Genomic DNA, 25,590 nt, shown 5'->3' with positions numbered 1-25,590 from the left:
TCCGGACAAACAATGATTTTTGCTGTTTTAACTTTGTAAATATTAAATTGTACTGTAATTTTGCAAATTGTTATGTTTTTGTCTCGTCAATGGTATCAATTTTAAAACTTTTCAAATTGCATTTCTACATTTTAAATGAGCACCGTGTGCAGTATGGAAGTGGGTGGTTTATGTGTGATGTATTATTGAGTGACCTGGGAAAAACATGTTTGGCTGCCTATTAAGACAAGATAAAACAAACAACTGTATCACACGTTCACATAAAAAACAGATATTGCAAGTTGACGCAAAGGGCTTGATAAACATGTTTACTAAGAGCCGAATCTGAGCACCGCTCCAGCTCGTCTCAGCGTGAAGCGCCTCTGTGCAGAGCCGGGCGCACGCCGCTTTGTTACAAAACCAAAATCCCAGGATGCTGCCCTGTTCTACAATGGCGCATTTTTAAACCTCCTGGACACAGACTTCCCGAAAATAATAAAAACGGAACAAAACGAAGAAGCAGCATTCTGTTTTTTTAAACAAACGTATATTTATTTTGTCTCTCCACAACTGTGACCTTTAACCCTCCACCTCACCCAACGCCACATCCTCTGCGCAGACGTGGGCGGTACCTGCAGTGGTTTTTTTTTTTGATAGACAGAGAGGAGTGCCAGTAGGCAGCTACTATTACGGGCGCCGTTTCGGGGGGACCAATGGCGCGGGGGTTGAGGGGCGGGATGTAGGCGTGCGGCGCTGCTGGCTGCCGGGGGTAATAGTTTTGGGGTCGCACGGAATGTTGCCGGTGGAGAAGGATCTCCCGCCATTTTTCAATAAGGATTTCATCGCTGTTGTTTTTGCTTTCGCTCGCCCCAGTCCTTTGCGCCACTCGGTGTTTTCAGACCGACAGCTGGAGTACGAAACAGCGATTTACTCTGAGGAGAGAAAGCGCGCCGCTGTCGGCTTATGCAAAGAGTCTTCACCCCCAGCCGAGTGGAAAGTGTTCCCTCACAGACTGCACTAGCGCAGGGGAGCCGTTTCAAATTTCCCGGCAAATTTGTCTTTTTTTCTTTTTCCACACAAACGAGGACCATGGTACCACCGACCGCCTGAGCGAAAGACGAGCAGGCTGGAGGCTGTGTTATTCTGTGCGTGATTTCCGAAGGCCATGCAGACATATTTTGTTTTCAAGTCGGAGTTGCTTTGTGATATTTGCGTGTTCTGACGTCTGTTTGTTTTTTTTTACTTTGAGGAATTTTTGACAAGTGAATAGTAAAGTCAAGACAGTGTTTTTTTTTTCCCGTCTGGCTCGTCTCTCCGATGGCACCGCTCTTGGGCCGGAAGCCCTACCCGCTGGTAAAGCCGCTAGCCGAGCCGGCAGGCCCCGAAGAAGAAATCTACACCGTGGAGCACACCCAGGAGGCCTTCAGGAACAAAGCGTATCCTCCCACAGTGGAAACAAAATGCGTGTGCGCCCTGTGCTGCGTTTAGAATAAGAGCGAAAAACACAAATAAAAATGTGTGTATATATATATGGCAATGTTGTATAAAGGCTAAATAAGTGTTCTTTGAGACAGATTCGTTTCACTTCCCAGGCTTTTCACCGAGAGGGGAATCCGCTGTACGCCAGATTGTTGTAGGTGCCGTGTTACATTTCCAGTACCGAACAGAACTGCCAGTGGAAACGCCAGTCCACCGAATTCCTGTTTAGGTTCAATCTCTGTGTTTTGACAGCTGTAGGCTCTTGTATTCCTCTTTGACGCTTTAGTGACACAAGAAACCGCGCCGTGGTGAAGGGTTAGCGAGATCATGCTGTTACTGTCCAGTTTAAAAAAATAAATGCAATACAAATCACTACACGAATTTAAACCCATTAGTAGAATATACAATTGACACTTACATTGTCTTATTAATCTTGAATTATGCATCGGGCATGAATAGTTGTAATAAACGTGTTCTATGAAGACAGATGCAATAATGTGTGTGTGTGTATATATATATATATATATATATATATATATATATATATATATATATATATATAATAAAATGTAAGATGCTTTCTTTCTGATAGGGTATTTTATTTTAGCCAAATTTATACTAGCTACCGTTTCACTGTTTTATTGTGGGAAGTGTTAATGTATCTCCACATGTTTGTGAAGTGTAGTGGTTTATTTTGTATCGATTAATAACCCTGTTAAATCAGGAGACAGACGAGTGTCCTTCGTCAGTATTTTGCGATGTTGCTTTTAGTTCAGCATACTTGTGTTTGTATGGGGGAACAAAAGCAGGAGCCCGTATTGAGGGTGCGCGGCTCTCCTCCAGGTGATGATGGTAAAGGTCACTTACATAAGTTAGTTTCCTTTATTTTCCACAAAACGAACCTGCTTCAGTTAAGCTATATATAATATAATATATAACTTGTATTTCCAGTTGTTGTGAAGCTTGCCGTTAATTGGTTCCTTCCACACTGGCAATGCTGACAGCAGCCGTTTTTGTTTGTTCTTTTTAATAGAATGGTCTGTCCCACCTCTCTGGCAGGAAGTGTCTCTTAGTTTTTTTAATGAATAGCAAGTTATGAATTCTGGGTGATCAATTTATTTAATAGTTTACAACCCCGTGCTTCAGAAACCAGGTTTTGTTGACTTACCAGTTAGTTTTTAATGCGAGAAACAAATGATTGAGGGAAGCCCACAGTATGAAATAATGGATGACTTTTCCTACAAAATCTTTGATCGTTTGAGTTTTTTTTTTTTTTTGGTGAAATGAATGTTCTCAAGTTGAGGGCTGTTATGGTTCTGGCATGTGCCGTGAGTGCACCTCACTCCTCCCCTAAAACTGCTATTCAGACCTGGCAGCCTCAAACTGGCATTGCCGATTGTGCCAAATAGTATGGTTGTAAATGTGACATGAGGGGCAGCAGATGTCTGCTGGGGCCTAGTTTTAAACCACCAAGCTCATTTCACTTGCGATCTAGATTCAGGCCTCCAGACGTGTAAGGTGGCTATCTGAGCCTGTGATGTGTCATATCTATACTGGCAACAGAGTCATAACTCACCCTGTCTCAACCCAGCACTGCCCTGACAGCACAGAGCTGCAACAAGTGAGCAGTTGAGACCGTTTACAATTCAATGCTTTTAACTATTGCTTTCAGTCAGATATGACTCCTGATTCTTGTGTGGTTGAACTGCTGAATTTGCTTCTTTTTCTGTAGATGTTCGTAACAGTCGAACCTGCTTTGAGACACTATTTAGTGAATATAGGTCGGTCAGTTGGAGGGGGGAAGAACTATGAGGAAAATAGACAGCACAGCACCCTGGTGTATACTGCATACAGGGCAACTGAGTGCTGAGTGTACTGCTTACACACAGCAATGGGAACCCTTTCATATGCCTCTGAAAGGGTGCCAAGGAAAATGACTGCAGGTGGTCAATACTAAGTGGCTGAAACCTGAATCTGTCTTTATGTAGTGTTACTTTCCCTTCATGTAGAAACACAAAGACCACCTGGTAAGGTAGTGTAGCAGTGCAGGTTTATGGTTGGTTAGTTGGTGTGCGAGGGCTGTTGTAGTGTCCCCTCGCTTGTTTTCCTGAGCGTGTGTGTGTGCACAGAGATTACGAGGCTCGCTTGCAGAGGTACAGCGAGCGGATCTGGACCTGCAAGAGCACCGGCAGCAACCAGCTCACTCACAAAGAGGCCTGGGAGGAAGAGCAGGAGGTCACTGAGCTGTGAGTAACACACTTCTAACTGCGCTCTGGTTTAAAATCTCAAATCCAGAGCTACAGGTACACCTGAAGAGGAAACGTCTGTGTGTCCGCAGATTTGAATGACCACTTCCCTGTAATTGGTTTAACCAGGGGGCAGCTTCAAGTTGTTTATTGACCCTCCTCCTAACCCGAAGGTTCCCCCTCCTCTATAAAGAGTCTTGAGCTAGCATTTTATCACCGGCATTTTATCACCGGAGATATTAAGTGCCTTTTTATTAAACTAGAATAAATCAATATATTTAGGCTTTTTATTTACATTGTCATTAGTTATTAATGAAAACATTACATCTATTTTGAAATGTTATAGTTCAGCTTGTTTTGAAGAGACTACTAAAAAAGCCTACATTTTAATTTTTTTAAATTTACTATGTTCTTAGTTTGTTTCTATTACATTGTGCCAATTTGTACCTGTTTTTCTGAAAGCACTTTGATTAAAACCGTTTAGAAAGGTATTTTTTTGTCATTTTTTTCATGCATTTCTAGCTTCATCATTGCTGTCAATGTATCAAACACTTGTGGTTATAAAAAACAAACTAACAAATTACAGATTTTTAAAACCGAAAAATCCAAAATCAGGAAAAAATAAATCCGAAAATTCAAAATAAACCGGATTTCATAGGGCCCTAAATAATCTGCTGTGTTTGAGTCCAGTTACGCAGGAGAAGAACGTGATTATTTAAACAACGCTTTTGAGTTGTTCACGCCACATTCAATAATCAAAGTGAAATGTATTAAATAGCTTTTTCACCCCTAAATAAAAAAAATAAAAATAGGGAAGTATAATCGTGTGCAGGTGGTGGCTGTGGGGAATTCTTTGGCAAATCAACTTCTTATCCATTGGTCAAGTAAGGGAAGAACATGTACTTCTTCATCCTTTTCTTCCATATATGAAAATGTTTACTTTTTATTTAGCAGCAAGCTGGGTTGAAAGCACAAGCAACCCTTTGTAAATGATTTCCTGGGGTAGCACTAATGAGATCGTGGCTGTTGTGTGCTGGCAGGCTGAAGGAGGAGTACCCTCTCTGGTTTGAGAAGCCCGTCCTGGAGATTGTCCATCACAACACCATCTCCCTGGACAAGCTGGTTGACCAAGCCTGGGTCGAGATCCTCACCAAGTATGCCGTGGATGAGGAGTGTGACTTTGAGGTAAACCGGGGACCAGGGGAGAGGGATTAGAATGATCCTCTATGTGGGGCGCAGATGTCCAACAATGAGGTGATATAGGAGCAGACATGTTAGAAATATTGAACAAGCTTCACTCTACAATCTGAAACTCTACTTCATATTAGTAAAGTGAAGTAATATATTTTGTAATTGATTCTTTGCAGTTTGATTAAATGAATGAAGCCATCCTTTCACATGTTTATTGTACATGTGAAAATGCTGCTTACTGCAGTAAGTTTTGATAATGCAATAAATAAGAGGAGTTTCAGGCAAGTAGTGCAGCAAAACTTTGTGCTTCAGAGTCATAGCTGTGCCCCATGGTGCTTCTTCAAATTCTCTTTCTTTGAAACAACCATCTACTGGCAGGTCCCTCACTCTCCTTGTGTTTTGTGCAGGTTGGGAAGGACAAGAGCCTGCGTGTGAAAGTGGTGCGGATCCACGCCCTGGAGAAGCAGGAGGATGAGGCCTCGGATAAGAAGCTGGAAGGTGCCTGCGACTCCCCCTCCAGCGACAAGGAGAACTCCAGCCAGGAGAACGAGAAGCAGGAGCCCATTGTGAAGGAGGAGAGCAGGAGGGACAGTCTCAGTGAGTACCACCAGTGGACCTCCCCAAGCTGCTGGGATGAAATGCACAATACGAAATTCAACTGAAAAGAGCAGGGTTTTACATATTCCACCAAAATAGTTCCTGCTAGAGATTTAAGATCAATTCAGTGATCGCCACTGGATTTTATTTTGCAAGCCTCAATTAAACATTCATTGAACACTGAATCACTCTGGTGCGCCATTTGGAGTCTCATGTATATATTATATTACCAGCACATGCATGGTTTTAGTTGTAAATGAAGGCTTTCGTGAAGTCATTATTTTTCGCTAGCAATTCAATGTTTGTGTTCTTAGTGCATTCATTGTTACCTGTCTGGTATTCGGTTTTAAGACATTTGTTGCATCTCTAACTACTGTATGTGTTACCCAGACAAAGGGCATCTGGCATCTGGCATCTACTGATGGTTGAAAGCTCATAGAATTGCTGTGGCCGTTGGGGAGATTGAAATGTGGACTGTTGAACTTCAAAATAGCTCTGCTGTCTGCTCGGCGACAGAGTAAATATTTGTTTGTTCCATGTTGACTGCTCGTGTTGCCTCGCAAGCATTTAGCAGATGTTTGCAATGTAATCCATTCAGGTGACCGAGCTCGCAGATCTCCCAGGAAGCTCCCCGCCAGCCTGAAGGAAGAGAAGAAGAAATGGGCGCCACCCAAGTTCCTGCCCCACAAGTATGACGTCAGGCTGATCAATGAGGATAAGGTGAAGGGGCGATTCCCAAAGGGAGGTGGTTGTAAAGCTGGGTCTATTGACTACGTTCCCGTTAGCCGCTCGCCACGTCGCCACAAGCGAAACGTTTTCCCTCGTGGCTCAACTGTTTTTCACCAAGTTGGCCACGGTGGTGAAGGCTTTGAAAAATGTACTTGTGTAAGACTGCCAGCACGATTACTTTCAACGTGTGCTGGTAAATGAATCAATACAGACTGTTCAGTTTGATTTCATTTCGCCCAATGAAAGCCCTTTTAACTTGTTCACGTAAAATGTGTGCCACAAACGTGTTTGGCGGGAGGACAGAGGTTCTAATTAGAAACAGTCAGCAGTAGGGTTGCTGGGATTATCGTTTACTACGGTATTTTCAATATTGTATTGCTATGATATTACTAATCATATGGATTTTAAAATACCGGAGAATACCATAAAAATTGAACCGTTTGATAATCGCGATAATGGGAAGTTAGCTAGTCACATTGCCAATAGCAAAGTGAACTGCAGATGAAAAAAAAAACCCAAAAAAAACAAAACTACAGAATCTATCCATCCACATTTTTAAAATCTCTTTAAAATGTGTTGAAATATATTTTGGAAATAGTAACAGAGTGGATTCGAAAGAGGAACAATTTAATAAAAAAAATAAAATAAACCCATTTATTATTTTAAAGAAGGATTTGTCTCACTATGATATTGAGTGTTAATGTCAGAATCTATGCAATATTACTGTCAGTAGTCCCAGGTGAAAGAACACAGTAAAAAAAAAAAAAAAAGTTTTTTAAACACAGAAGTGGCTGTACAATCCTACTAATATTATTAATCGCATTAGTACAAGCTTGTGTAACTAGAGCTGCGGTTGGTCAGGGAGGCATTAATATTAACATGCACTAACTACACTGTCCTGCAGTGGAAAGAAAACCGCGTCACACTCAAAATAATGTAAAGGATTATGCAGTATGTGAATATATCTGCAGACCTATTCAGAATTTAGGAAATCTGTAATGACGTTTTTTCACGGTGGACTAAGTTTGTAATTTATTAAATGGAAATCAGAGTTTAAGTTACACTTTAAATATACTGTTTGTGTATTGTAAAGGGTAGGCTCTGGCATTTAAATATCTACATGTTTTCAAATATAATACACGTCTTTTTGCCGTGTGAAACAGTATGTTTAACTTGTTTACAGTATTAAGTGGCTTAAGTTTTTCCAGTGTGGCTAAAAAATGTCAAATTATTTTAGCCACAGTGGCTAACTAAATGAAAATCTTAGAGGGAACGTAGATTGGCCCAGCGAGCTAGAGGCCAGAACCCTGTACTTTGTGCAGTCGCAATTGAATACGTACCAATGTTTTAAAGTTGACTTGTTTTCCAGCAGCTTGCATCTAAGTATGCTAATGACATGAATTAAAAGTTGGTTGTAAGAGACTCAATAGAATGATCTTAATACTCTTATTGCATATTTCAACAAATATTACATTCTAGTCACAATTATATTTTTGCACACTTACATAATCTATAATTTACATAATAGTTACAGTTTTTAAGATGCAAGCCCAGGACAGAATGATTTTATCAGTGAATATGTTTTGGGTGAGGGGATGAAGAAGCGTGTTTACAGGTTAGCCCCAGAGTCCAGTGACATGTTGGAGTATCCGACCCAAGCTCCCTGCTGACAGCCTTGTCCATGTTCTCTGTGGTTCAGATCATCAGCAGCGTTCCTGCAGAGAGCCTGTTCCGCACTGAGCGGCCCCCCAACAAGGAGATCCTGCGCTACTTCATCAGACACAACGCCCTGCGACTCGGCGCCGGGGAGAACGCCCCCTGGGTGGTGGAGGACGAGCTGGTGAAGAAATATTCCCTGCCCAGCAAGTTCAGCGACTTCCTGCTTGACCCACACAAGGTACTCGCCTCCCCTCCCCCTGACAGCACTGACCGTATAGCAGCGGTTCCCAAACGGCTTTTTAAGGCACTTTCTTCTAAAAGAGATGATAACATGCACATTTCACCGATGGCTTCCAAGCGCTCAAAAAATTAGTAAGAACGCTCAAAAGCATTCAGCTACTCCTACATAAGGCTGTTCTTTGCTCTTGCTTCAAAACCGGGCCCATGGTTTCCAAAAAGACTGCAGTTTCCATTCTGGTTTGTTTTCCTCCACTGGGTCCAATGGCTGGTTTCACAGACCCCAATTCGCACTGATCTTTCAATATAGTACCTGCAGCATTTCGCTGTCAAATGATGTGTTAATTGAGGTATGTGAAACCAGCCGCAAGTGGTATATAAGGATCTTGAAGGAAAAGGCATTACTAATACAACAGATAGAAAAATAAATCCACTGTTTGGCTAATCCTGGTGTAATATTTTCCTGGCAGTATATGAGTCATAACCCCTCTGCTAAGCGCAAGAGCTTGGGTTCTCTGGACGGGAAGCCCTCAAAGAAGCTGAAACAAGAGGAGGGAGGTGAGGGGCAGAAAGAGAAGAAGAGGAAGAAATCCCCTCTCAGCCCCCCCCTTAGCCCCACACTATGGAATCACATGCAGGTAATTGAGGAAAGCCTCCTCCCACACACTCACAACTTGGGCCCTATTTTGAGGCAGGTGCAATAGCAAAGAGAATAAAACAGTTTTATATAGAACTAGCCTGAAACTACAAATATGTTATCTGTTGGTGTGAATCGACTGGGATTATACACCAGATCAACAACAATTTCACTTTCGTGATTGGGGGGGGGGGGAGAGTGCATGTTCATATTGAGAGACCATTTCATCGTGAATCCACAAGGTGTCGCTGTTCATTCAATAATTGAAGGTACAGCTGAATTACGTTTTTGAATGCTTACACTGTATATGCAATAGTGTGTGAAATATTTCTCTTTTTGGTGCCAAACCAATATGCGTTATGTATTTTATTTGTTTGTTTTTGTGTGTAAGTGGTCCATAACTGTTCAGCAGTTAAAACATGTTATAAAGTGAATTCACTTTTGCTGCATAACATGTTAAACCCAAAATTGAACTAGTCATCCATAACTTTAAACTCTTAATAGTGTCAAATGTAAATACTTAAACGTAATCAATTCTATTTTTAGGAATGTCTTCAAAGTTAGGGAACATGGAGACTTCTAGTCGAAATGTTTGTCATTGAATTTAAACAGAGTAGGCAAAGTATGAATTCTCAGTGGTGAAATTAAACTTATTGTCTCTTATTCTTAGGTGAAGAAGGCAATGAATGGCACCCCCCTGAAAGTGAAGAACTCCACTGGCAACGGAGGGGAGGGAGAGATGGAGGGCGATGTGTTCATGAAAACTCCCTCCAGGAAGAGAGAGAAGAAGCTAAATGAAACCAAGCAGGGCAAAAGCAGGAAAAGCGGGGCCAAGGTCCTTAATGGGCAGAAAACACCCAAGAGAGGAATCAAGCCAGCCAAGAAGCCCAAGATGAAGCAGATGACCCTACTGGACATGGCCAAGGGCACTCCCTCCCGCAGCCCCCAGAAGAGACTCAAGAGTGGCGGAGGGAGCACCCCCAAGCTGGGCAAGCCCCTGCCTCCCATGGCGCTCCACTTGCTGCGTTACTACAAGGAAAACAAAGGAAAGGAAGACAAGAAGAGTGCCCTGTCCTGCCTCATCACCAAGGCTGCCAAGGTTCTGTCTCCTGAGGACCGGGGCCGGCTCCCGGAGGAGCTGCGAGACCTCGTCCAGAAGCGCTGGGAGCTCCTGGAGCACAAGAGGCTCTGGGCAGCCATGAGTGAGGAGGAGAAACAGGACGTGATGCGCAAGAAGCGTGAGGAGGTCAAGGAGAAGCTGCGTGAGAAGGCCAAGGAGAGGCGGGAGAAGGAGATGCTGCAGCGTCTGGAGAAGCAGCGACGCTACGAGGACCAGGAGCTGACCGGCCGCAGCCTGCCCAACTTCAAGCTGGTGGACATGCCTGAGGGCCTGCCCAATGCACTCTTCGGCGATGTGGCCATGGTGACAGAGTTCCTGAACTGCTATGCTGGCTTGCTGATGCCGGAAGATCAGTCCCCCATCACTGCCGTGGCGCTGATGGAGGCCCTGGCTGCTGAAAAGGGTGGCTTCCTGTACCTCAACAGGGTCCTGGTGATCCTGCTCCAGACGCTGCTCCAGGACGAGCTTGCTGAGGGCTATAGTGAGCTGGACATGGTCCTCTCGGAGATCCCTCTCACCCTGCACTCCGTCTCGGAGCTAGTCCGCCTCTGTCTGCGTCCCTGGGATGCCCAGGACGAGAGCGCGCAGGGTTCCTCTGCGGGGGACCTGGGGCTGGGCGGCTTCGACGACGTGGTGAGCAACGAGTTCCTGGAAAAGCTGGAGACGGCGGAGGTCTTTGAGCTGTCCCCACAAGAGAAGGTCAGTCTCCTGGTGGCTCTGTGCCACCGCATCCTCATGACCTACTCTGTGGCGGACCATGTTGAGACCATGCAGCAGCACTCTGCCGAGCTCTGGAAGGAAAGGCTGGCCACGCTCAAGGAGGTCAACGACCGCAAGAGGGCAGAGAAGCAGCGCCAGAAAGAGCTGATGGAGGCCAAGGCAGGAGGAGGAGGAGGAGAAGGGGTGAAGGTAGAAGGAGATGGAAATCTGACGACTGTCTCCTCCTCGGGAAAGGCAGACAAAAAGAAACAACCGGCCGGTGGAGAGAAAAAGGATCTGAACAAAGGGAAGGTGGACGCGGCTCCTGTAGATCAGGAACCCGAGGATATGATCAGCACAGTGAAGAGCAGAAGGCTGCTATCTATCCAGGCTAAGAAAGAGAAGGAGGAACACGACCGGCTGACCAAGGGTAAGAGACGAGATGGTGAGGAGTAGTAATAATACTTGCAGCACAAGCCGGTTTCTACCCATGGCAATGCTGCATGTGCTGCAGCTAAATTGATTTGCAGGTAGGCTGGTGTTGAAACATTTATTTATGTACTGTAGTCCTGGGGCTTTGTGACCTGCAACTGGCTAAACCCCTTGAGTGACCGTTCGATTTTGCTTGTTTTCTCCCTGCAGAGCGGATGGAGAAGGAGGCAGAGGAGGAGCGGATACGCAAACAGAAAGCAGCTGCAGAGAAGGCCTTCCAGGAGGGCATCACCAAGGCCAAGCTGGTGCTGCGCCGCCTCCCGCTGGGGACTGACCGTAACCACAACAGGTGAAGTGGGGCTAGGGAACTGACTACAGCCCCAGCAGATTGGCACAGCAATCGGCAGAAATCCTGCCCTTGTGAGACTAGTTTTAATATTGACTGAGTGAGCACAGGTCAATTAAGCAGAGCTTATCTCGAGCTAAGTGAAAGTTTTTTGTGTTGTTTTTACAAAGTTTGACAGTCCCGCCTATTTTATTTAGACCCAACTTAATGTTCATGTGTGTTTTTTTTGGGGGGGGAGAGTATCTTAACACTTTTCTAGGTGCTATGTGTGTGCATGATTTGATGCGTGTACCAAAATGTACCTGAGTCATTGCAGATGGCACTATATTTACAGGGGTTTGGTTTGCATTGTAGGTACTGGCTGTTCTCAGATGTAGTCCCAGGGCTGTACATTGAGAAGGGCTGGGTGCATGACAGCATTGACTACAGCTTCACTCTGCCCCCGAAGAAAAAGGAGGAGCAGGATCCGGAATGTGAGAATTTCCATCAGTCTATCACAACACCTAATTCCACCCAGCTGTGCAAGGAGGAGCCTATTGAAAATGTTGATGTTGCATCTGTTGCACTATCCTACAGTGTTAATTAAAAAAAAAAAAGAAAGTTTAATTTGTTTTGATCATTTGACCAATATATAAAGATAAGAAGTTCAGGAAGCTGTAAAATATGGACTGCCTCAAATTCTACATGAATAGCAGTTATTGAGCAAGTCCCAGGAATGAATGATAGGGGTTTTTTTAGGGTCAGGATTGAGGTGTCTGTGCAGAACTATAGCAGAAACTCATCTGACAGCACTGGCATCTCAAGCAAGTGCCATTTTTGCCAATGAGATTTTAAGGAGTAAGATTTTGACAAGCAAATTAAACGAAACATACAATGTATTAGACCTTGCTTACTTCTTGTGCCAGTGCTACCACTGGTTGAGTGTGTGTGTTTGTTTTGGTAGATAAACCAGATGGAGGTGGAGGAGGGGACAACTGCCTGAACGAGAGCGGCCAGCATAATGGAGCTGAACTCTGTATAGAAACAACCGTTCCCAAACAAGGACAGAACCTATGGTATTGTACCGTGTTTTTCTTGTTTTAAAGCGATTTATGACACAGACAAACTGAACACTCTTTTTTTAAATTTAGTCGTCGCCAATTATTTTTACCCCGGTTTTCACCCCAATTTAGCATGCCCAATTATTATCTGTATCCCCGGCTCACCGCTCGCAACCCCCCCGCCGACTCGGGAAACGGAGGCTGGAACACGCGTCCTCCGAAACGTGCTCCTTCCAAGCCGTCATTTTTCGCACTGCAGATCCACAGCAATGCCACCAGACCTATAGTGCCGGAGGACAACACAGATCTGGCGGCTCCGCTGCAGAGCCACAGGCTCAGCCAATTGTGCGCCGCCCCCTAGGAACTCTCGGTCACGGTCAGCTGTGACATAGCCTGGATTCGAACCTGCGATCTCCAGGCTATAGGGCACATCCTGCGAGGAGCGCCTTTACTGGATGCGCCACTCGGGAGCCCCCAAACTGAACACTCTTGATCTTCACAGTGCAAAAATGCATCCATTACCAGCCCCCTGCATAGGGCAAGCAGTCGGTGTATTTCAGGCTGTCCTGGGAACCGCTCATCCAGTTGTGAGGAGTCTTGGTTTGAACATTCTTTAGCACTTTCTTGAAATACCCCATTACTAAAAAAATAAGTTATGTTTTCTTTCTCTTCTGGTCATATAGCCGTTCGGGACGATCCCCACAATACTTTGTAATCAGTCATTTGCATGTCTGCTTCTCTCTGAATTTTTCATCCTTTGTGTGACCCTTGGTCTGGGTTGACTCCTGTATTCTGTGGGAACATGGCGAGACTGCATCCCACTCCAGCAGCGCCTGTGCCAGGGACACACTCCAGCGATTTCACAGTGCTGTTACTGGCACTTACCCGCTCTGCTGTTTCTAGACATGCTGATGTCATTCCAGTCTGTGATATTTAAAGAGCTCTCTCCCATTTTTTTTACTGTAATGTAGTGGTTTACTTAAAGAAAACCAACTAAAACATTAAACACACGATAGGAGGAGTGGGAAATCACTAGTGCCCTAAGCTCAATTCGGACCGAGGCTGGATCCTCAAAACGTACAGTGCAGGGGTGGATACTTTTAAAATGGAATGTGCAGTAGAACCCCAGAGTTACGAACAGACCAGTCTGCCGAACCCCCCACTTTCAACCAGAAGTATGCGATCGCTCAACCATGCATGCAATGCAACCACATAGGAGCTGGTATAAGCAGCGTGCTGGTCACATTACTGTGTATCCAGAAAGGTGAGGAACCTTTCAATACAATTTCACTAGGAACATTTTAGTTTTAAACAAAGCAGTGTTTTTTTTTTTTCTTCAAGCCAAAGGAGGCAAGCTGCACGAATGCGTTTTGTTTAAAACAAGCACAACGTTATCCCAGGTTTTCCTGGATGTTTAAATCTGTATTTTTGCTACAGTTACGATTTCAATGGTAACTTAAATGTAGCCTTTTTTTCCATTTATATTAGTTTTAAAGACTTGAGCCATAACCGTGAGTATTGTATTACTGTACTCTATCCTTGGATTTGTCAGATTGAGGGTGTAGACAGCAGGTGTCCACATTTAATAAAACCATTGAAAACTCCGTTTTCAGAGTTAAGAACATTTCAGACTTAAACAACCTCTATTCCCCAGGTGTTCATAACTCTGAGGTTCTACTGTATGTTTTGACAAAACCATGAGATAGAACTCAAATCCAAAGTCAGATTTTACTCTGGTTCATCCAACACAATGGCTCTAAAACGTTCTACTTCGGACAACCTTTAATGATATCCAATACCACGCAAACAAATATTGAAATGCATATAGATGTTTATCTGTAGCCATTGTTTACAGTAGGTGTGTAATGTGTTTGTTATGCGACCCCACCCCCCCTACACACACACTCTGAAGACTCTGAAGACACCTGTTGTAACGCACCCATTTCTGTCTGTCAGGTTCCTGTGTGACACCCCGAAGGAGCTGGAGGAGCTGCTGGAGAGCCTGCACTCGCAGGGAGCCAGGGAGAGTGAGCTCAAGTATCGCCTGCAGAACAAGTAAGCACCTGCCTGGCTCAGCAATACAAGACATTCACTTAGTGCTAACGAAATCCCCTAAGCAGTTTCGACAGGCTTTCTCCTGCCTAGCTAGCCCAGATGTCCTCCTAGTCGCAGTAACAGGGATGCAGAGTGCTCCACTTGCTGTTTCATAACATTCCAGGTGTGGCTCTGTGTCTCTGTCCAGGCCAGTGAGCAAAGGTGGGAGGGGACAGAGGGTCAAACTCAATTTAAAATAAATAAATGGGTAAATAAAATGAATTGCTTTTCATTGACGTTGCTTGTGTGTATCACATCAGGTACCAGGATGTCTTGCATTCGCTCTACCTGGCCCGCAAGCCCAACCCGGGGCTGAAGACCTGCGACGGCCACCAGGAGCTGCTCAAGTTCCTGCGCAGTGACATCATAGAGGTGGCATCGCGGCTGCAGAAAGGCGGGCTGGGATACATGGACGACATCACAGAGTTCGAGGAGAGGGTGAGACAAAGGCTATGCCCACGCTACATAACGGATCGTGAGAATCGTACTCAAAGCTCAAAGCACCCACACTGAAGTAGCGTTTCATGCTCAATACATACAAGCACTAATACAATAGTTAGATTACAGTACTTAGCAGCGCAATGGACAGTGGGACTTAATACAATAATATCCCACCACGTATTTTATGTTCACAACCACTCACAGATGACACAGCGCTGCTTCGCATGAACGTTTTATCATAAATGCGTGCGGTTCTTTTTGAGCTCAAGTTCTCCTTGAACGGTTTCATCGATGCAGATATCAGTCAGTGCCTTGATTTCGGAATTGAATTGAAGCTGTATTGACAGTCGTTCTCAGCTCCTTCAGACGCCTGTTCTGAATATTTGTCCATGCAGCAAACTGTCAAAGAGCATTTTGGTATATTGGAGAATCTGGAGTCCGGTATTAAACGCTCTGTAGTGTAGATGCTAACCGTGTTTAGCACTGTTAAACCGATTTTAGAAGCAACTAATATGGTTTAAAGGAATAGTGAAGACAGGGCCAAAGTCAATGGACGGACAGATAGTGTGGGTTGGAGGGGTAGGAGATGAAGGGTTGGGCAGGCTTGGGTTGAAGTATGAAATAAGATCGATACCGTGCTAGGAAGGCACGTCTAGATTTCTTCATTATGTTTTATACTTTATTGGTGCATAAACTTGCTGTATACCCTTGGACTTCATTTCTAATGTTTTTTTTAGAAACTTGTTACTATGTCTACAAATAGTTTGGGAGAGTCATCAGAACTTGAATGTTTGTGTAGTTTGAATTGTAGGGTTGTGTAGAGCCAAAGATTTCTTTCTTTTAAAAAAAAAAAAAAAAAAAACTCAAATTTTAAATTGATTTAACACACGTATCGGTAGCAAGTAAAGAGAATGAAGCGCTTCTTTTTCACCTGTGGTGTGTGTCGGTCCCCGGCAGGTGCGCTCTCTGGAGAAGCTGAAGGATTTCGGGGAGTGTGTGATCCCCCTGCAGGAGTGCGTCATCAAGAAGTTCCTCCAGGGCTTCATGGCGCCCAAGCAGCAGAAGAAGAGGAAGCAGGAGGAGAGCAGCAGCAAGGCAGAGGAGATAGACGAGGACAAGAAGATGGCAGAGGAGGCAAGGGTATGAAAACTACCAACTCCAACTACCACCAAGATGCTCGGGAGTGCAATTATAAAAGCGCTTCAACGCTTGAAGCCATTCTACGACGTATGTGTGTCCTATACGGAGGGTAACAGCTTGGCTTTGGAAGCAGCATAGATACTATGAAGGAATATTAGTACAGGGTGGTTGTGAAGTCCGTTGATCATTTTGCTGTTATGCTGTAGAAAACCAAAGTTCCCATCCATCCAATATTTATATTCTACCCATTGCTGTGTAATGTGTTTATGACCTCATACCATTGTAACTGTTTCAATCCATTCCAGTCTGGGTCCCTGTCCCAACCATGTCCTTAATTGAAGTAGTTGGACATTATTTGTCAGGATCTTTTCATTGTTTAGTTGAACCAAAGTGTTTAATTTAGTAACTAAGGACCTGGTTGGAACAAGGTTCTGGTTTGGTATGGACAGAGAGAGGCACAAGCGACTACCACGCCCCAGCGCTCCAGCAGTAAGCTGTATTGGCCTGAGGTGGGACTGACCGCTCTGCTCTGCTCTCTCCGCAGGTGGCCTCTGCAGTGGAGAAGTGGAAGACTATGATCCGGGAAGCCCAGACCTTCTCCCGGATGCACGCTCTCCTGGGAATGCTGGACGCCTGCATTAAGTGGGACATGTCGGCTGAGAACGCGCGCTGCAAGGTGTGCAGGCGGAAAGGTGAGGCTGGTTTTGGGGTAGAGGGTTGGGTAGTAGGCTCTATGTATGTTTTAGGGATGTCCAGGTATATCATGGTATATATTTCCCTAGTTTCGATACCACGATAATTTTTCGTACCGCGGTTGAGTTCACGGTTTACCGTAGTATGCAAACGGTAGTTTTGCGTTTCTGTCCCTACTGTCTCCTAAGTGGTGCTTGCTGCTTTGGAGCTTCATCACAATAAACAGTGGGAGCCATTGCCGGTCAAACAACATGTGCTGTGAGCTGTCAGATTGCGTATAGAGAGAAATTAAACAAGGCGTCACATGGCACTGAACGCTGTAGAAATGAGACACCACGTGGTACCCTGAATAATGTTGAATAATGTTTTGACTGTTTAAAGCTGATAAGTAACTAAGAGCACTTCATTAAACACTAAGCTTATTTCTGTTTTGAAGGATTGAAACCCTATTCCTTTTACAAAAATGTTGCAAACTTTGCACTGTAAAAGAAGCTTTTTGAAAATTCAAAAGTTCATGTATTTTGTAGTTGTAGAGAGAAGGGAAAATACTTCAACTAAAACCCAGAAAAAGCAGATACAACACATACAGCTATGTAAAGCTGTTTAAAGTGACATCGTTTTATATGAAAAAGGACCTCTGGATTTATTTAAATAGCTTCTTGAACATGTTAATGGCTTTTATACGTATAATCAAATTAAATTTTATTGTACATTTTATATAAGACAATTTTTTTGAAGGTTATCAATGTCATTTTAATACCATGACATCTCTGTTGCCCTCTTGCTATTTTCTAGAAACATATTTTTAAAGTTGTCTGAAATCTGCAATGGTAACCGCCATGGGGATTTCCTCTGAACCCTGTAGTAATTTTCTTAAAGCGTCCCAGCTATATTGGGACCGGAAGGTTTTCCAGGGAGAGTGTGTAGTGCAATATTAGTTTAAGCCAGTAGGGGGTGCAGGGGAGCTGTGCTGGCAGGTGCAGTACCAGGCCAGAGCTCTATTACAGGGTGCCCTTTAACCTCTCATTGCTGTGTGTGAAACCTCAGGCTCTCGTCTCTGGTTACAGCACGAGGTCTCTCTCTCTGCCAAGCTGGCAGCCTTCCTGGCACAGATAACCGGGATTCCTTCGCAGCCCCCACAGTCAACTTTAATTAAGGACCCGAACTTTTGATTTCAGTAGCTCGGCGGCTGTGTAATATAGCAAGGAGATTGCAATGAGAGTTGACATCTTATTTGTGGGTTTTATTTGTTTGTTTAAAATATTCCCCCTTGGAAGAAACTTACACAAGCGCAGTGTTCCCCCACCCCTGGTGCTCCTCCCTGGGGTGGAATTCAACAGTGCAGTGCAGCACAGGAGTTAGAGAAACAGCAAGCAGCATTGCTGTGGTTCTGCTCAAACACGCTACCTCAGTCCAGGCTTCTGCAGGTTAGGGCTGTCTGTTAATCCTCAGTAGTAATTGATTAATTGGGCTTCAAAATAGAATCATTCGAATAAATACTGATGATTGTACTGCCCACGTACGTGTTCGCTTCATCATCTTAAAGCAAAAGTATTATGCAAAGGTTTTTTTATGAAGTTTTCTTAGTTGAGTAAGCAATCTAGGTCATATCCTTAAGTAACTAACTAAGTTACCAAAGGTGTGTTCACTTTTTTTATTTTTAGATTTGGTTTAATGAAACATTAAGGCTGTATTCATTAAAGTGTGTTTTTACTTGGGGGTTATACACATGCACATTTGAGTTACTTGGTGGGAAAAAATGGCTTTCAACTATTCATAATGCATCATGTACTACTGTATGTAGCTATACGTGGTTACATAAAGATTGTAAGAGCCGCTCTTTCCTTTTTTTAAGTAAACTAAATGTTTGTAACCAATCAAAAAAGAAATCCCAGCTGTGTACCTGCTGAACAGCATTTCTAATAAGGAAAGGCAGATAAAATGGTAATTCAGTAAAGAAATGTAGAAAAGTAGATAACTACACTTTAAGGGTCATGATGTATGTTGGGGCTCACTTCAGTGTAATAATTTTAGCACATGATCAGTCATTCTGCATGGCTATTTAGAGTGCACTAAAAGAACTGAGTAGTTATTTGCAGGGATGCTGTGAGTCAAGGTGAACACCAGTTAGCAGTAGCACCCAAAGACCCTGCTTTGGGATGATTAAGTCGGAGGTGACTTCAGCAAAGGGGCTTAGATTCACCAGGCTGGACGAGAAGCCTCCCTGGATTCATTTTCCCCACTCTGTTCGAGGTGGAACTGAAAAGGACTTCTCTTGGATTGTCTCGTCTGATTAGATACAGTAGTTGCCTTATTTTGCACCTGCCAAAGGGAGTTCGAGTGACAGACCAGCTTTGTATAGCTGCGCTGAATATATGTTATCCAGAAAGCATCTGGTATGGGTTAACGTCTCCCCCTCTCCATCTCCTCCCTGCCTGTCCCCTCCAGGTGAAGATGACAAGCTGATCCTGTGTGATGAGTGTAACAAGGCCTTCCATCTGTTCTGTCTGAGGCCGGCTCTCTACTCCATCCCTGACGGGGAGTGGCTGTGTCCGTCCTGCCAGCCCGCTATCGCTCGCCGCTGCTCTCGGGGCAGGTAGGGACTCGGAGCCTCTCCGCTGAGTATGCAGAGATCCTGACTGAAGTGCACAGGCATGGAAATAGCCTGTTCATTTATTATTATCTTTGCTCTGTGGCTTTATTAAGCTCTGGAATGGCACAAACGGATCTGCAGTAGGAATCTTGTTGTGAACTCTGCTGCAGATCAGATTCACACTGGAGCACCTGCCAGTCGAACCTTTCCTTGTCCCGTGCAAGCTTCTGTGACCAGGACATTTATTCCAATTCTATTCATCCCTTTAAAAAATCTCTAGGTACTTCCAGTGGCAGCCAGTCCCAGTATACTCTCTGCAATGGTAGGGTTCTAGCTTAGAAAGAAAAGTCAAAATAAAAAATACTACCTTCAAGTATTTGTTTTTTTATACTAATAACGTTACGATCTTTGAGGGCTGTTTGACTTGCAAGGTTTTATCTCAGTTTTAAAAAAAACATACAATATTTTTTTTTACAAATTGTCCATGGCCATTAGACCATGCTGCTTTGAGTGGAGATGAGATTGGGTTGATGGTGGGGTGTCTGTCCGTGCAGGAACTACAACGAGGACACGAGTGAGGAGGAGGAAGAGGATGAAGAGGAGGAAGACGACTCGGAGGAGGAAGACTCCGAGTCTGATGAAGATTTCAAGGTGGCTGGGCTGAGTTGTAAGTACTGTTCGACAGACCTGTGACCTGGGCAAACTCTAAAAGTGCCATCCATATTACCAGGATGATAAACGTGCTGCTGCTGGTGAAAAGGATCGTCTTTCCAGCTCCTTCTCTGGTTACCGAGAAGGTCCGGGTCGGGGTGTTTAACGGGGGTGCTATTGTAACAAAGGGGCCGCCGTGACACGGGCAGGCTAAACCCCCGTAAAGAGCTGACAAGCCGGCTGACTAATGTGGAAACCAGGCTTGCCCATCCCCACTCTGTGTCTCGCAGGGACTGTTCACGCCTGTGCAGGGCTGTAACCCAATTACCACCCTTCGCAAAGACTGACCCTTTATGGAGTTTTAGCAGCATCGACCCTCTTCCTACTGGGTGGGCTTTGATGCAAACTCCTGTAAGGTTAGCCACTCTGGTGTGGGGGGGAAGTGAGGGGGGAAAAAGTGAAGTCATTTAAACAGGCAGCAGTGAGCAACTGCTTGATTGCTTGCTGGGGAGTGGTCTGTGAGCAAGAGAGAGAGGCGAATGTGATGGTAAATATTTCTGTTGAGAGAGAAATGTTTGAAACGTATTCAGGAAATGCACTTTGTTTTATTTTGCCTATTTATTTATTTTTTTCTGTTGAGCCACAACGTTGGAATTCTGGCAAGGAGCAGATTATGCAGCTCAATGGCCCGTTGACTTAATCCTATGCTATTGATCTATCCACTTGAGCTGCTAGCACCAGCTACCTTCCACAGTGCAGCCCAACACTGAAACTAAAGCATAGTGGTTTGCCCCCCCGAGTATCTCCCTGTCAAATTTTGGTCTGTTCCAAATCAAATTCAGTGTGTTTCATCCTTCAGTCCGGTGGGGACAGGGGACTGTACAGAAGCTTTCTATAATGTACAAAGCTTGGAATCCATTCTGTAGTGACGGTCTGTGTCGCCTGTAAGGATCCAGGTGACAGTAAGCTCAGTGATGATGTGTGTGTTTTGTGTGCGTCTGTTTGCAGTGAGGCCTCGGAAAGGTGCTAAGGGTAAACAGTCTGCATCTTCATGGTCGCAAAAGCAGGCAGGAAAACAGGTGACCAAGAAAAACTCCCCACATAACTCCAAGAGCAGCAGGCAAAAGGTGAACCCGGGCATCCCTGCTAACATCGAGGAACTGGTAAGACACCACAGCTTCCACTGAGATCCCCAGGACAGTCCTGTGTTTCACAAAAGTTTCATTGGAGACTTTAGAAGAAATGTTGAATGTCAGCTAGATATGACATCTCGGAAGGAAAGAAACCCAGACGTTTCTTGGCTCAAAACTGATAGAAATGAATTGGGAGGGGTTATTCATCACACAAGAATTTCCTTGGACCTTTTGCCCGGGAGTGCATTAGTGAAAGGCATTTCTGGTGCTTGCGTCTGCTGCAGTCAAACTTTGAGAGAATGTGTCCCCTGACTGAACAGGTGCTGTGAGTTTGCTTTCATCAGGAGAATGCACTCTTGCACATGTATCCCCAGTTGGAGGGTTTGCTAATGAAGACTGCAGACTCCCTCTCCCCCAGGTGCTGGGTGAATCAGCCAGAAAAATATCTGAGGCATCTTCATTACAATCTGTCTCCTGGTTGCCAGATGACCCTGAACTTGTTAAAGTGGAGTCCGTGTGTCTATGGCTCTACCAGAGCCTCATTAAGCGACAGAATTTAAGCAATGTGGCTGCTGGCTCTTTGGCAGAGACGCATATGACACTCTTAACATGACTCTGTCCGCAAGTCTAGGGCAGAGGGGATTTGTTAAATCCGTGTGTGGTTTGTGCAGTTGTGGGCTTGGTTCTGACCTAGTACTGAAGCCTGTAGTCAAACCCAACTGTACAAATGGGTAATTGTATGTAAAAATAAAAAAATAAATAAATAATGTATAATATAAAAATAATGTGATATCTTGTAACAATTGTAAGTCGCCCTGGATAAGGGCGTCTGCCAAGAAATAAATAATAATACTGAAGCACACTAAAACGGAACTGTAGGGATAAGAAACTGTACTATATGTACTGTATATAAAATCTATGCATATACATATCCACAGTGTATATTATTCTTTGTTTATTTAGCAGACGCCTTTATCCAAGGCGACTTACAGAGACTAGTGTGTTTGAACTATGCATCAGCTGCAGAGTCACTTACAACTACGTCTCACCCGAAAGACAGAGCACAAGGAGGTAGGACATAGTGAGTCAGTGGCTGAGGTGGGATTTGAACCGAGGAGCAGTGATGGGTGTTGGAATGGCTGCCTGGTGCTGATGGGGCCCCTATTATTATTTTATTTGTATTTTTATTTCCCTCAGGTGCGGCAGAGCTCGAGACAGGGAGTGAGCAGACAAGCCCTGGAGGTGCAGAGGTGTGAGGAGATCCTTAACAAACTGGTCAAGTTCAGATTCAGCTGGCCCTTCAGGTGAGAGGGATCACGAGGGGGTGGTACCAGGACTTATTTTAAAATATTTTCAAAGTAAAGGTGATCATTTTAAAAGGTCTGTCTAGATACGGCAAGATATTTGATTGGGATTGACTCCCTACTCTTACCTAATCTCCCCTCCCCCCCCCCCTCAGAGAGCCAGTATCTGCAGAGGAAGCAGAAGACTACCTGGAGGTGATCTCTAATCCCTTGGACTTCCAGAGCATGCAGCGCAAGTGTACGAACCGGGAGTACCGCCACGTGGCAGACTTCGTGGAGGACATGAAGCTCGTCTTCTCCAACGCTGAGCAATACAACCAGCCCGACAGCCATGTCCTATCCTGCCTGACCAAGACGGAGCAGTGCTTTGTGGACTTGCTGCACAAACACCTACCGGGCCAGAGCTACTCGCGTCGTCGGCAACGCAAGAGGGTGAGCGACACAAGCAAGCAGGAGGAGGAGGAGGAGGATGAAGAAGAAACAGAGGAGAGCGAACAGGAGGACAGTCACAGAACTCGGAATAGCAAGCGGAACAGCTCGGCACGCAAGCAAGGGCGCAAGGACAACGAGGAGGATGACAGCGAGCAGGAGGATAGCAGGAAGACTCGGCACAGCAAGCGGACGGGCTCGGCACGCAAGCGGTATGAGGAGGAGGAGGAGGAGGAGAGTGAGCAGGAGGACGGCCGCAAAACTCGGAAAAGCAGGCGAACCAACTCGGCTCGCAATCAGAAACACGACGAAGAGGAGAGCGACGCTGAACAGGAAAGCAGGAAAACACGGCACAGCAAGAGGACGAGCAAGAGAGGGAGAGACGAGGAGGAGGAGAGCGACGGGGAAAAGAAAAACCAGCAACATTCCAGAAGGCGAAGACATATATTATAAATCCTTTTTTTTTTTTTTTAAATCCTTTGTTGGAAACTTATACCCGATCACCCGACCTGGATTTTTTTTTTTGATAATTCTTTATTTTCCTTGTTTTGTATTTTGTAGAGCTGCTGATTTATATTTGTATCTAATGTTTACTTGGACTGTGTTCAGGAGAGTCTGTTAATTCATTAAATGCACAGGGTTGGATATTCAGAGCTCCTATACAATATCTTTGTATTTGTAATTTTTTCTGCCCTGAGAGTGGAACAGAATTTTTTTTTTGGGGTGGGGGGGGGGGTGGGGGGGTTGGCAGGCATAGGAGCTTTTTTAATAGAGTTTTACAGCTGGTTGGGATGGGGGCACCCCTCTTTTTGCCATCAAGGGTACCCTACCTCCTTTCCAATACAAGGGTTCTGCTTGTATATCGTCATGTTAAATGTGTAAGTGAGTTCAGAGAGGTGACGTGCAGTGCTGCTTGCAGCCCTCGTACAGACTCTACAAGCAACATCAGCATCTCCAAGGGCTTGCTCGTCGGATCCGTCCTCTTGCCCACTGAAACTGGTGGTGTAATTGACGTGGTGCTTGCAAACTGTTCAGGTGTACACTCGTTCAGATCCACGCCTCCGTGTGAGGCAGGGGTATTTTCACGTGTGAATCTGTATCTACGCTCTTGATTTGGGAACGGAGACAGGAGGTTTTGGGGGTCAGGAAGTCTGACTTTTTATAGCAATTTTTTGAAGCAATTTTTATATGTAGTTGCCATTTCCAAGCAATGTCCTATGTGCAAGCAACGGTTTGAGCAAAATTGAGGTGAAGATTGCTTGACCATGTGAAATTGGCAGGAGAAGAAAAAAAAGGAAAAAAGTTGGCACTTTTTTTTTTTGTTTGTTTTTTAAAACAAACCCTTTTCTATAGAAAAAAAAAAAAAAAAGCAGCCATGTGTCTTCCAGCTCGGCTTTTGCCAGCAGATGTCGCTGTTGGTCTGCAATGTTTTTTTTGAAATCCTCTCTTCAATACTGAAGATTTTATATTAGGGTTATAGGAGGCAAGTTTGTGGTGTGTGTTGACTTAAGGATCCTACCGTGGTTAGAGAGATAATCGCAACCTAACCAGCTGTAGTAACTAAATACATAAACAAAACCCCTCAACTTGAACATTTTCTGTTGGTTAGTTTGTTATGCAGATGTTTTGAACTAAGAAAAAAAATACTATTTGTGAAATCCTTTTAATAAAAGAAACAGATGGACACAATGTTGTACAGAAGACATGTTTTTTGTAATACCACCTCTTTTGTGCTGTTTTGATCTTGGTGTTGTACAGAACTACCCCATAGAATTGTACAGAACTTGTCAGTTAGCCTCCCTCCCCTTCTCCCTTAAGTTTATGTACCAGTGAAAAGACTCCTAGGTTTGTGAAATTCTCTCCCTCCCTCCTCCCCCCCACTCACATCCACCTGTGATTCCTCTTCTATTCTGCAGCTCTGTATAGTTTTGTGTTCAAAAAAGGACAAATACAAAAAAAAAAAAATCAAGTTTTTCAATTTATAGCTCTTATAGAAAATGTGTGCCCTCTGCTGGGGAGGGTTATTATTTCAAGGGTATAACAGATGGCTGTCCTCTCCCTTCTTTCCTATAACCCCTCCAGACTCCTAGTTATAATGTTTCCCCCCCTTCATTTGAAATGACCCCTCTTTTTAGTAAAGGAACAAGTCTGGTAGATTTTTTTTGGGAGGGGGGTTGGGGCTTGGCTTGTATTAAAGACACATTTTTAATAAAGAATATGCATTTGAGTTTGTAGGTTTCTGCTTTTCTTTTGTGATCCTGTGAGATTTGTATTGCCCTGTCCACACTGCCATCTTGGAGTCTGCCTTTAATAAAGTATTATGATTTTATTTTTAAATAAACTCCTTACCTACTGTTGCTTCCTTGTGCTGTCTGTTTTTATCATACTTTGGTTTTTATAATACATTCCTATTTGGATGCTCTATAAAGTTACTGCTGTATTGAAGGATGTACGTGTGTCTTTGTGAGAATGCAGCCTACTTGAAATACAGTATCACACATCGGCCATCATGCTGCATGTTGGGTCCCTTAGCCAGTCCTGTGGTCCTGCGGCTTGCTGATGCATTGTCTATTCAGTTTTACACCAAAATATAATCATTGGGAGTCTTTACTACACAAGTAAACTGGCCTTCTCTGTGCTCTGTCATTTAATGTTTTTTTTAGTTTTTTTAATGGTGTTTTTCTAATGTTAAACATTTCACAAGAAGTTGCATGCTTGCAT

General features: G+C 44.2%; 1 protein-coding gene across 2 annotated transcripts; it reads left to right on the top strand.

The window, feature by feature from the left end:
* Window positions 1–741: 741 nt before the first annotated feature.
* Window positions 742–25,226, top strand: LOC117429644 (tyrosine-protein kinase BAZ1B-like). Of its 2 annotated transcripts, XM_034049400.3 has the most exons (20): window positions 742–1,415; window positions 3,588–3,704; window positions 4,745–4,889; window positions 5,303–5,492; window positions 6,091–6,212; window positions 7,921–8,118; window positions 8,588–8,755; window positions 9,425–11,003; window positions 11,216–11,354; window positions 11,706–11,824; window positions 12,295–12,406; window positions 14,348–14,446; window positions 14,746–14,923; window positions 15,884–16,066; window positions 16,611–16,758; window positions 19,208–19,355; window positions 19,907–20,019; window positions 21,012–21,166; window positions 22,334–22,440; window positions 22,596–25,226. In XM_034049400.3, the coding sequence occupies exons 1-20, from the start codon at window positions 1,297–1,299 to the stop codon at window positions 23,320–23,322; spliced, it is 4,866 nt and encodes a 1,621-aa protein (XP_033905291.2). In that variant the 5' UTR covers window positions 742–1,296; the 3' UTR covers window positions 23,323–25,226. The 2 variants fall into 2 exon arrangements, with proteins under 2 accessions (XP_033905291.2, XP_033905292.2); XM_034049401.3 differs by lacking the exon at window positions 8,588–8,755.
* Window positions 25,227–25,590: the final 364 nt, after the last annotated feature.

The sequence above is a fragment of the Acipenser ruthenus genome, chromosome 24 (assembly GCF_902713425.1).
Source record: "Acipenser ruthenus chromosome 24, fAciRut3.2 maternal haplotype, whole genome shotgun sequence".
Lineage (NCBI taxonomy): Eukaryota > Metazoa > Chordata > Actinopteri > Acipenseriformes > Acipenseridae > Acipenser > Acipenser ruthenus.
This window is presented reverse-complemented; position numbering and strand designations above follow the sequence as displayed.

Bases quoted from the DNA above. Each gene is read 5' to 3' on its own strand.
- LOC117429644 (XM_034049400.3), top strand. From the start codon at position 1,297: ATGGCACCGCTCTTGGGCCGGAAGCCCTACCCGCTGGTAAAGCCGCTA. The intron at 1,416-3,587 runs GTATCCTCCCAC...GTGTGTGCACAG, and splicing joins GAGGCCTTCAGGAACAAAGC to AGATTACGAGGCTCGCTTGC. The intron at 4,890-5,302 runs GTAAACCGGGGA...TGTTTTGTGCAG, and splicing joins ATGAGGAGTGTGACTTTGAG to GTTGGGAAGGACAAGAGCCT.